Raw genomic sequence first — 13,208 nt, 5'->3', positions numbered from 1 at the left:
TATATATATATATATAAATTATTGAGTATAATATTATGTATTCAAATTAATTCTATAAAGAATTTTGAGTCCCTTATAAATGAATATTTTATATTTTTTTGTGAATTTTTTTATATTAAATTGTTTAAATAATTATTTTTTTGTTTTAAAATCGTTTAATATTAATTTTAATACAATTTTAAATATTTTATTTACGAATATATCTAGAATACCTTTGTATCCGTACTTAAGATGTCAGGAGATTGTGTCTTTAATGGTCAGCCATACGAATAGGAAAAACCAATCAAATTTATGATACAAATTGATATTTGCATTTTTTTGAAAAATCAAACATTACAATTCGAACAATCTGTTATTATTATATTTATAATTGTTCGTAATTATAAATATTCGGATTTAATTTTTCTTCACGGTGTTATAAAATATGATAATTGATTGTACAAAAATTTAAAAAAAATATTAATTGAAATCTTATTTCATATTTTAAATATATATTATAAAAAGATACATATATTTTCTATGCATAGAGAATTTAAATAGGAATTTTATTTTTATTTAAAATAGGAATAGTGGAATATAAAACAAAATCCATGAAAGATCATTTTATTATTGTCGTTTTACGAGGCGTCAGATGAAACGTTCTGCGATTTCTATAAATATAGCTTACATACCAACGGATCCAGAGGCATAGTTAAGAAATCGTATCAAAAGACTCAACATCGATAAATTTACGTTTCAAAAATAAATATCGAGGTCATGGTGAAATTTTTAAAATAAAAGAAGCCCCAAGATATTTCAGTGAAATGTTCAGTGAAATAAGAAGAAGAAATATAGAAGGGAATAAAGAAGAAATTTGTTAAATATTATTTCAAAATCCTATTAAATTGTTTCAACAATTTTTGGAAGAAACAGAGATACTTGAGGCGACAAAAAGAGCGATCAATTTTTCAATTTTCATCAATTTTAATATCTCTTCTGTCTTCTAGCGAGGTAGTGGATATCGACATCGAGGACAATGGAGATGGCACAGTGAACATTTATTACACTGTGGCGGATGCTGGTGACTACACTCTCAGTATTAAATTTGGTGGTCAACCGGTACCGGAAGGATTTTATACATTCACAGTAAGTCACCATTTCTTTATTATTTCATTTCTATCAATTTCCAATTTTTACAGATTCTTTTTCTTTCTCTTTCTCGAAGATCGAACGGATTCGAAAAACTATCTCACGATTTTAGAATAGAGCATAGATTATGTTTGCGCGATTTATCTTTAGAATGCTTTGAAATTTACTTTGTAACTGATATATAATTTAATTTTATCGTTTCTTCGGTTGAATCTAGAATCAGTGAAAGTGGTGAAGTTTTAAAACGATTCGAAACGATTATTGGAAAATATACGAGCACACGATAGAACGAACAAGTGCGAGGTATATCTCGCGAATAAAATTTGTATGTTAAAAAATTATTATTATTGTCTTAACTTTTTTAAAGGGATAAAAATTGTACATTTATTTTTCACACATACGAGAAAGTAACATAGTGAATATAGTTGATTGGGAGAAAAAAAAGTGCAGCTTGTTTGTCACGTTTATCTGTGATTAATTTTTTTTTTTTTTATATAAAACAGCTATATAGTTTCTTGGTGAAGGGTGGGGCGGCAGGTATCTAACTATAGAGACAAGATATACTGCAGGATATATTGTCGCCTTTAGTTTAGTCTCCAGTGAAACAGTTCACTTCGACGGTTCATTGGAATAGTGTCTGTCATTTTGACATTACTCGTATCTTTCATCTCATGTGAAGTTTCTAACGTTCCGTCCAAGTGTTTTATTTAAGCACTGTCTATTTTGCAACAGAATCACGCGAACAGTTTCAAATATCAAGTTTAACGAAGAAAATTTAAGTAAGTATCCATTGACACGTAGAAAAAAAAAAAAAAAGTTCAATCGAGTATTTATCGAGTGATTTAATATTTTAAAACAATCACGTTTATCACGTTTGAACAATTTATTTGATATTCGTGATGAAGTATATACAACTTCAATTACGGTGATATCTTGTATAAATTATATAAATTTATATTAGACGTTTGTTTTGATTTGATTTTGTAAAAATATTGAACGACTTGGACTCGTTTAAAAATTTAAAATTATTTAAAATCTTTCGAGAAGTCGAATTTTATTCTTCAGCGAGAAACTGGACTGGATTTATACAAATTTTATTTGTAAACTAATCTAAATCTGGCCTCCATTCGAAGTAGTGCACTTCTGCATCGCTACGATGATACCACTCTATCAACTTCTGCTATATGCCTCAAATACGTTCCAAAAAGCATCTCTTACGATCGTTTTTAATTCTTCTTTTTCTTCTCTTTATTTTTTTTCTTACGTAAATTTATTAAAATACATTTAAGAATATGGCTTTATATAATTGAACGATAAAAGCAAAATGATTGAAACACGTTTACGAGAGAGGGAATTGATATATTACGTAGTTTTAAACGAAAACAATTGCTCTTTCACTTTTTATACGTATTTCGAGATAATTAACGAATTTACCTTAGCAGCTCGTTCTGACAAACGTCCAAACATTTATATTGGTGACATTTATATGTTTTTGTATTTAAATCATCGTCGTCAATTCGATAAAGGATGTGCCAAAAAATAAATTTCATGAAAAATCGGATATAATTCAGGAAAGTATTAATTACTTCATTTTTCATATAATTTCTTATAGATTACAGAAATTTAGTATAAATCAGTTGTGAGATAGAAAGTTTCTAATGAAAATGTTAAAAAAAAGAATCTTTTAAGAATTTAAAAGAATTTAAATTAAAAATTAAAAATTTTTCAAATGATTTTTAACGTAGTATTTTAATTTTTTTCCAAGCTATAAAATTTCCTCAAACGAGATATAAAATATAATGTACTTGCATTCTTCTAAAAGCATAAATTTTTCAAACTTAATAAATTAAAAAACAAATACTCGACACAAATTAATTTATATTTATTCGATGTTTCATTGATTCAATGTCAATCTATTGATTGAAGTAAGGATAAAAATGGAGGGACAAAATATCAGGTATAAATAAAGTATTCTCACAGCGGAATGACACGAGGATGAGCAACAGGAAATTATGAATTAATCGAATTATAATAATAATCTAGTGAAAGATTATGATATTCCTACGGAGGAGTATAAGCGGAAGGAAGAATTTTATGTGAATCTCTTAGTGATCTAGTTTGAAATTCAATACGCATCTGGTATGATGGCGATCTCTTAAACTATTTTGAGTACAAGTCAGGCTTTCTCAAATTTATAAACAGAAACGTTTGGAATAGGTAGAGGAATATTGAATTAATACAAGTGATAGTTTAGATTAAATCCATTTGTCGGCCTGTTTTCTAAGTTATTACTTTCGAACACGAGAAAAGTTTCTCTTCGTATTAAAGGGGAATTTCTATAAATTTCAAGGAGATTAATTGTAATAATCGTTTCGAGAAGAGAAATCTACAAAATTCCACAGTGATACTCTTGATATTATTCCAACTTGAATGCGTCTCTCGTGTACTTTCCCCCCCTTTGTATTAGCTAATGCTGTGAAATATTATTTCGAAAATAATAAATAAATCTTCAAATTCAATTACAAAACGAGACAAATTGTTCCAGCTACTTCTTACTTAACTATTTAACTGAAATTAACATTTCATATTCTATATGAAACTATATGAAACTATATTGGAATTACTTGTCACCACTTTATTAATTGATAAGAAAAATTTTCTTCTGAAATTTACTTTATCTTAATTTGACACAAATATGTTATTCAAATTTTTGTATTATTATTATGATAAACAAATAACGGATAATCGATCGCACCGTTGATCGAGTTGAAGAGAAGTGAACTGAAAGTTACGAGTTGTTAACAGTGAGAGCGAAGAATATTCGAAAAATTTTCTCGATTATGGTGTATTGTCTTGTCTACTATTGTGCAATTAATATCTATTATCTTTTTATAACGTGGTTGAGTGGGGGCTAGCCGGCTATTATGGTAACATCGAATACACAGCATTGTGCCCGAAATTACCGTCAGTTAGCACGAGTTCCGTGACGACCACCGTCCAGACTGGTTCCTGCTGTACTATATTACCTCTTTAACGCGCATATCAAGGTACGCACTTATCATCGAGATGATCCATTGTGAATATATAAGGAAGGAAAAAAGAAGAAGAGAAATTTTGTAGGGAATATTAATAATTAGAAATTAACACGGTTAACTAACCATAGTGTCGAGTGTCCTGATTTCAAGTATCTTTTAAAACATACGTGGGAAAATCTTAATTGAAATCGAAATGAAATACGAAGATTATTTGAAATTATCTTTCTTTTTGGAATGTTATTTTTAATACTATTGTTTAATATATATACATATACGTACACGTGTACGTATATTTTATACAATGTCATTTCGAATCAGTGTTCAGATCTGCTTATCAATTCAGTGCTACTTACGAGTATCGCAAAAATTCTTATACCTGAAATTTCACTTTTTATTTTTATTAATCGATTTTCAAAACGATTTGCAAAGTAAACTTTATCGTTACATTTATTTTTTTTAATAAATGTGTCAATCTTGATATCGAAATCTAGAATCGAGAAAATAATGGCGACGAAAGAACGATCAAAGAAGGATCAAAAGGAAGAATATGTAATTCGTTTTGTAATTATTTTTATTTAAATTTAAGCTTCTTCGAATCAATCAAATATTCTTTTATTTTCGCTAATGGATAAAATGAAAAGAATCGCGAAGGAATCAATACCGATTAACGAAATATCCTTTGAGAAATCGTTGCTTTTTACCGATCAATAAGATATTATTGAAATTTATATGAATTAAATGAAAAATATATGGGATTCAATGACAAAACAGGTGGAAAAGCGATTTAGCAGGTGTGTTTACAAGATATCTTATAACGAATTTTTCACGTGATATATATTTTGCAATAATTTTGTCATGATTACATAATAATAAATTCTTTACACCTAGTCTTTGGTTTGGCTTGGGACCAGTCTTAAAATACATAAATTCTATCGTAATGAACTGTAACGCGTATTATCGCTTGATTTCAGAAATTCCTCTGTAATTTTATCATTTATGTCTCAATTATATTAATCAACATTCATATTCAATTTCTTCGAAAAAAGCAAGCACGTAAATGGACGAGACACAAAGGGGGTTGCAAAGTCCTTTTTAGGAGGATTAATTTTTTTAAGTTACATTTCCATTACTTCACAAAGATATCGGAATGATCTCTTTCCCTTATTTAATTCACTCGTTACTTTTTCAAATTCTCTTATATAGGAAGAAGAGTTGCATTCGAATCCTTTGCACTATGATTATTCCTCCCTCTAAAGTCTTAGAGAAAAATAAAATTGTCAGAGAGTTGACAGGCTTCGTAGTTAAGAAAGGGAATTTAGAATTTGAAAAAGATCGAAAGATTATTCCATTCAGAGTGAGAAAGATTTCTATTTTATATCTATATACAAAATCAAGACTTTGAAGAGTTCTAAGCTTCGAATTATATTCTCCATAATCTTGAAAATTTCGAATCGTTTGAATTTGTTCTTGGTCCCGCGATCGAGCCAATAGATTTAATTTTGTGAAAATCTGTCTAAGCGAAAAATAAACTTAAGAGATGCGCAAACAGAAGGGAAAATATAGATATATAAACTGACCTCGTCTTCTTTTCCACGGACGAGCTATATGCGACGTGGATATTATAATTTGTTTTTGAAACAATGTTCCAGGCCTCAGAGGAATATCGAGAGCATAGCACGCATAAAACCCAGAGAGCGAGGAGGACTAGACAGAAGCAGGAGCAACGCATAGTAGAGCAACACTCTTCCACTATCCAAGAAAGTTCGATCGTATCGAAGAAGAATTTCGACGTAGTCCGGTTGAACAACATCCTTTTGCCGTTGCTGGAGGGAACCGTAACGTGTAAGTGTTAATGTAATGTATAATAAACGAATCCTTTTAACAAGTCTATTGTTTCTCGTTAAATCGTTAAGTTGAGCCATCATTGGAAAATGTTCAAGGATAATTTTCATCCGATTTTTTGAAACAATAAGTGTCTTTAAATAATCGTGCGATTTTTACGAGTTTGATAGTAAATAATTTAGGTTTCTTGGCAACGTATAACGAATTCCAAACACCAGATTTCCACATTATTATTATGTTTTTCAAAATATTTTTCACGAAAAGGAAACGTTGATGCAGGAGAGGAAAGAGGATAAAATAAAATTTATCGTATAAAAAGAAATTGGAAATAACATTTGCAAATGAATTTTTCACTTTTTATTAAATCTCACAACGATAATACCGGATAAAATTTTAATTAAATTGTAAAATAACAAATCGACTTTTGTAACTCGATTGTGGATCGATTATAACTCATTTTACGAGTTGCGTACAAAATTAAATTAGAAATGTAATATATTTTTTTTCCACACACTTTGCTCATAATTTATTACGGATTTACAATATTCTTCTTCAACGAATGTTAAACAAAATGATAAAGCGACAAGTGTTAGCATTATTCATCTTGCCTCGTGGCACTACGTATGTCATATTTTACGCTTAGCTTCAATCCTAGCAACTATTCTTTCTACATCTCTATATTCGCGTGCTTTTTCACGAAAAAGTATAGTTGGAAAGATGGACGGATAGAAATATATCGAAGGGGAGAAGAGAGAAAAATGAAAGCGAGGAAGAGAGAGAGAGAGAGAGAGAGAGACAGAGAGAAAGGTATGTCGACGGCTGTGTCGGAAGCGAGGCGGTGATATTAATACTGGATGATTAAGTGGCTCCGGATGTGCGGATTCGTCACTGGCCCAAAAATCGAAGCCCGAGTTTCAAAATTACTAACTAGAACGATGGAAATCTTCAGAGGTTGCTTCTCTCCATTATCTTTGATCTTCGCCTAATTGTATTTTGTAATCGCCTTGACGATTATCAAAATAACATCGATGGTGGCACGAAAGTGACACGAGAGGCAAATAAATCGAAGGAAAGAAATATTATAGGAATAGAAATAACATCGAGAAAAGTATAAAAAAAGAAAAAAAAAGAAAATGTGAATTTAATTATTTTAACATCAAGTTTTATCTCTGCCAACGAGAAAATCTCGCCTTTTCAAAAAATAGCGAAGGCGATAAAAATAATATCGGGGAAAAGTTAAATATAAATCACAAATACACGAATCTCGAATTTAATTATCTCGATATCAATCTCGACTTTAAGAAATTAATCCGTTCGATCATCGAATCCGCGCACCATCGGGTGTAATAAAATATGGTGCCGGTAAATAAAATGGCTCTCGTAACATAGTTGCGCCGAGGTACATATGCTAGATCGAGGTGTTGACATTGTTAATCGGGAGCGTATTAAGTCCGCCAATTAATTCTCTCGGTGCGCACGTTCATCGATATCTTGAGAGGAACGATTTTAACCAATTTAGACGCGCAATGAATAACGGTGACCGTCGCGTAAATTCATCGTATCACGCTTGTTTCCAATTAATCAAGAGTCCCGATTTCTCGTGTTACCCTTGGCACGCGTTTAAACGTATTACACGACATATATATATATATATATCTATCCCCCTTCGCTCGGGACCACTTCCTGCGCGAGGCAGAGAACGGTGTCTAGGATGCGCCAAATACCACTCCCCTATCTATCTCGATGAGAACTCGTCCCGATTCTTTCCTTTATTCGTTATGTACGGCCGATTATGTAATTACGATGCAGCAGGGTAAATTAAATTCGATCGAGCCGTTTCGAAATTATTAAAACGGACGGTCAACAGACGTGTCTAAGTCGTGTTTAAATTGTGGTGAACCGACGTAAGTGTATCGGATAACCAAGTGTATGCGTTCATCTATCAAAGTAATGACGATATATATATATATATATGTATATGTTGTAAGGAGGGAAATACGAGCAACCTGTTGAACCCTACGAATATAATAATATTAATCCCTCGTAGCCGATTTTGATTTGAACAGGCTTAAATGGCGATAATCATGTAACGAAGCTTAGATTGGAGGAATAGATTTGGAATATAAATATATCGGGGTTCAAGGAGGTTAACGAGAAATTTATGCAGAGATTCGAAGTTATTAGGATTCCATGGATTTTTTCCAAAGATTCTTCGAATTTGTATCGAGTGATCGCTTAGATTTGGAATCCTGGGTGATCAAGTTAGATTTCACGTAATATATCTTACAATTTGAATATACGGTGAAAGCGCGATGGGGGGGTATGCCTTTAACAAAGATACGGGGAACGGATTTATTGGATTAGAAACGTGTAAATGTTGGTCCAATCTAAAAATACGGATTTATTCCCAGATTCTCTACGTCTCATTAAGTTTGAATTTATTAACGTTCATACTGCCAAAAACCAATCACATCTCTCATGTTACAAACCATTTACATTGTACATTGCCGATCTGAAAAAGTTATAAAAGTTGCAAAAATTATTTTCTAAATAAAAAATAATACATCAACATATTCTACGCAACTCTCAATTGTCAAGTCACAGTCAACATACCAATAATTATTTTTTCAAAAAGATTCGAACGAAACGATTTAAATTTCCCTATTGATGCAAAATTCCAATTGGAATTTTTTTCCAAAAAATTCGAAACTTTTATTTACTTACCAAAACACGCTTCCGTAAATTTATCCAGATCCATCGCGTACGCGATTCTATCGCGAAAAAATTCTTCTCACCCTTTCCAAAGAATTTGTCGGTCGGAAAATTAGAAAAAAAAAAAAAAAAAAAAAGAAAACTAGAAAAAATAAGATAAGAATCACTTTCGTTCCACACTCTAGCGTTCCATGCCTTGGAATCGGAGCTTTCTCGTTACCTGTATCCTCCCTCGCACAATCGCGCGACACGGTTACCCAAAATTCGATCCGTGCACGCGCGTATGACAGAGATAGAAGAGATTTATTAGACACGAGGCGACCACCGTGCGATACAAAGTCCGTTGGTAGGTTGTTCTGGAAAAAAAGAAGGTCTCCCCGGGGCTCTGGCATCGTTTACTCGGTAGCGATGCCCGGCTTCATCGTCAGTCGCGCCAGAGATGTGCCCTCGAGAAGTCGATTAAACTTGGCGTGTCGATTCACGGCTGGAACCGATATCGGGGGATATATAATAAGTTTTTTTTTTTTCTCGCGTTCAAAATTCCTGGGACACCCGAGAGATTAAAATTAAACGATTAATTTGTCAAGGAAGAGACGGAATCGAGGAGGGATTTTCTTACCCGTGTAACCCGTTCGGTCGGTCTTTCTGCTCCCACGATTTAGAACGTGACTATCTTCGTCGTTAAAAAAAAAAAAGAAAAAAGAAAAAAAAAACGACACTTTTGCATCATTATATTTTCCTTCTATACACGCACCGAGATACGATTTCGTTTCCACCTTCCTGCCTCGAGGAATTTGATCATCGATACGTTTCGATGGACGATTGTATCAGTGTTCTTCTTCTTCTTTTTTTTTTTTTTTTTTTTCTTTATCCTATTGTTCAAACACGAGAGTCGTTCCTCTTTTCTTTTAACGAAAGTGTTTAGGATACGAATTTTATATCTCGGTATATTTGATACACGAGGGTGCATTCGTGTTTTATTGGGTGTACAGTTTTTCCCGAATTCTTTTTTCACTTACCTTATTATGTGATTTTTTTTTAACGTTAAATTGAAAAGTGGAAACGGACGGAAGATGCAAATAAGGGAAAAGAGAAACGTGGATAAAGTGGATTTTTAATCGATTCGTATGCATGTTTCTTTATATCATTATACGATCGGCAATACTGGAGATATAATTTTCGGCCATCTATTTGTTTCGTTAATCGATAAAATTTTCTGATAATAATATATATTACACAAACTAATTATTAATCGCTTAAACAGGTGTAGTTAATTAACAAATATCTCTTCTAAACTAAACCCTATATTATTTCTAAACCTTGAAGAAATAACAATTATTAAACTAATATATCCTTAAATCATCCCTCTGGATGAATTTCGATAAAAGAGAAAAAAATCGAGTCAATCTATCTGCTAATTTTTAATCCTTTCGTGTGTTAAAAATCGAGAGATGATCAAGATCGCGGACGTTTATAGAGATTCAATTTCTTTTTTCTTTTCTTTCCAAATCTAATCAAATCACACCGTTTCACATCTTTTCTTTTTTTACACATATCACACACATCATTCACAATCTTTCACATTGGATAGATCTAATAAAACGTCCGCGATCTAATTATTCACCCGTTCGAAATTATATTGCGTATTCGACAGTCGATTCGAATTGTCGTCGTATCGTCAGCGATCGTATAATGTTATTCGTATCAGTGAGTGGACCGATATGGTTTGGGAGGAAGAGGAGGTCGAAACCACGTGGCAGGAGGTGTCGACCTTCTACAGATACGGATTGAAGAGCGTTATATGCAGTCAATACGATTACGCTGAACGTGGGCCGATCTGTTACACCAGGATTGATCAGGAAAACGAAGGGACGCCGCCGGGCCTCGATTTCTCTCCGTTAATATTTCAGAGCCTTTTCTACGTGCAAACGAAAAAAGGTTTCGATGCTCAGGAAATCATGTGTTTCCTTATCACCTCGTAATTTCGCGAAACGTGGAATTTATCTTATCTTATTTTACATTCGTATCGTAACGATTAAGTTAGAGAATCTAAAATTCTGAGAATATCCAAAATACGAATATTCAATTATTTATATTTTTCTATATTTCTATATTTTTCCCTGTATCTTCTAGCCGAAGTAAAAATGCCGAGCGGGAACATGGATAAACCAGTCATCGAAGACAATCACGATGGCACAGTGTCCATTAGATACGATCCCAGGGAAGAAGGGCAGCACGAGCTTTCGGTGAAATTCAATGGCGAACATGTTCAAGGTTTGTGCGAATATAATGGGTGTAATAAAATGTGTCGTTGAATTAAAAAATTAAATTTTGTTTCTTCGTATAATTGTCGTAGTTTTGATTTTTCGATAATATACTTTTCGTCGATCATTAGGTTCACCGTTCAAATTCCACGTGGACTCTTTGGCGAGCGGATACGTGACTGCGTACGGGCCAGGTTTAATATACGGCGTATGCGGCGAGCCGGGAAACTTCAACATCTCCACCAAAGACGCTGGAGCCGGTGGCCTTTCGTTGTCGGTGGAAGGACCCAGCAAAGCTGAGATCTCCTGCCACGACAACAAGGATGGAACAATCTCGGTCTCCTATCTACCAACCGCTCCAGGAGAATACAAAATCGGCGTGAAATTCGGTGACAAACACATTCGGGGCAGCCCTTACGTTGCCAAAATCACAGGTACGCGATTCATTTTTCTTCACGATCGTCTGAAAAATCTTCAAATGAAAGAAAAAAAAATACTCACAAAATATCTGTCTCGTGATCTTTTCTAGGATGAAAAAGAAATTAAATTTTTGATAAAAAGAGTGTCAAAAGTCAGCTTAAACATCGCAGAGTATAATAAATATTAGCGCGAAGCGATGAACGAGAACACCTATTCCCGAATAAATATCCACTTAAGCGGACAATAAAATATATTTGGAACAAAGAAATAATTTAGTAATTTTTTCTAGGCGAAGAAATTAAAAAAACAAATCAAATTCTAATGTAAAAAAAGAGAATAATCAAAATATCTATCTAACGATCTTTTTGATCTTTTCTAGGATAAAAAGAAATTAAATTCCTAATAAATAGAACCTCAAAAGTCAGCTTAAGCATCGCAAAGAGTACAGTATTGTTCGTTATTCGTTTATTCTTGTTTCTTATTCTCGCCTTTGATGCACTCGACAAGTGAATGATGAACAAGAACATCTATCCCACATAAATAAATATCGAACCAACTTGGAACAAAGAAACAATCTAGTAATCTTTTCTAGGCGAGAAAATCAAAAAAGAAATCAGTAAAAGAAAAAAGTAATCACAAAATATCTATCATGATCTTTTCTTTGCACTCGACAAGTGAACAAGAACACCTATCTCATACAAATAAATATCGAATCAGCTTACTGTTATGATAATATTGTACCTGGAACAAAGAAATAGTTTAGTAATCTTTTCTAGGCGAGGTCAAAACAGAAATGGAATTTCCAATAAAAGAAAAAAGTAATCGTATTGTATCACAAAATATCTATTTCTCTTTTTTTTTCCACTCGACGAGTGAACGATGAACAAGAACACACCTAATCCACTTATAATAAATATCGAAGCAGCTTATTGTGGATAATAGTGTAACAAAGAAATAGTTTACTAATCTTTTCTAGGAAATCGAGTTTCCAAAAAAAAAAAGAAAAAAGAGAGAGAACAAAGATAAAAATATCTATCTTCGGCGATGTTTTGCAGGCGAGGGCCGTAAGAGAAATCAAATCTCGGTCGGTTCATCGAGCGAGGTCCAGTTACCGGGCAAAGTGACGGACTCCGACATAAGATCGTTGAACGCTTCGATCACGGCCCCGAGCGGGCTCGAGGAGCCCTGTTTCCTCAAGATGATGCCGAACGGGAACATGTGCGTCTCGTTCACCCCCCGCGAGGCCGGCTCCCACACGGTCGCCGTAAAGAAGCTGGGCAAGCACATCCAGAACTCGCCGTTCAAGATCGACGTGAAGGACAGGGAGGTGGGGGACGCGAAGAAGGTGAAGGTGTCCGGGGCCGGTTTGGTGGAGGGGAAGACCCACGTGGAGAACTTTTTCTCGATCGACACGAGGAACGCCGGTTTCGGCGGCCTCTCGTTGTCGGTGGAGGGGCCTAGCAAAGCGGAGATCCAGTGCAAGGACAACGAGGACGGCACGTTGAACATCTCTTACAAGCCTACCGAGCCGGGGTACTACATCATCAACCTGAAATTCGCCGACCACCACGTGGAAGGGTCGCCGTTCACCGTCAAGGTGACCGGGGAGGGTAGCAACCGGCAGAGGGAGAAGATCCAAAGGCAGAGGGAGGCAGTGCCGATCACGGAAGTGGGAAGCCAGTGCAAGCTCACTTTCAAGATGCCCGGCATCACGTCGTTCGATCTCGCCGCCACGGTCACCTCCCCGGGGGGCGTGACCGAGGATGCGGAGATCAAGGAGGTGGAGGACGGCCTGTACGCGGTCGCC

At 34.2% G+C, this 13,208-nt stretch overlaps 1 protein-coding gene across 1 annotated transcript in view; it reads left to right on the top strand.

The window, feature by feature from the left end:
- LOC102671721 (filamin-A) overlaps positions 1-13,208 on the top strand; it is a 36,395-nt gene that overhangs the window by 17,382 nt on the left and 5,805 nt on the right. Inside the window, exons 16-20 of the mRNA XM_006619710.2 lie at positions 987-1,125; positions 5,813-6,005; positions 10,851-10,991; positions 11,113-11,415; positions 12,457-13,202. Coding sequence (XP_006619773.1) covers positions 987-1,125; positions 5,813-6,005; positions 10,851-10,991; positions 11,113-11,415; positions 12,457-13,202 — 1,522 coding nt within the window. The remainder of the gene's footprint in view (positions 1-986; positions 1,126-5,812; positions 6,006-10,850; positions 10,992-11,112; positions 11,416-12,456; positions 13,203-13,208) is intronic.

This window comes from Apis dorsata, unplaced genomic scaffold (genome assembly GCF_000469605.1).
Source record: "Apis dorsata unplaced genomic scaffold, Apis dorsata 1.3 scaffold_429, whole genome shotgun sequence".
Classification (NCBI taxonomy): domain Eukaryota; kingdom Metazoa; phylum Arthropoda; class Insecta; order Hymenoptera; family Apidae; genus Apis; species Apis dorsata.
The sequence above is the reverse complement of the archived record's forward strand: the minus strand, read 5'-3'. Positions and strand labels throughout refer to the sequence as shown.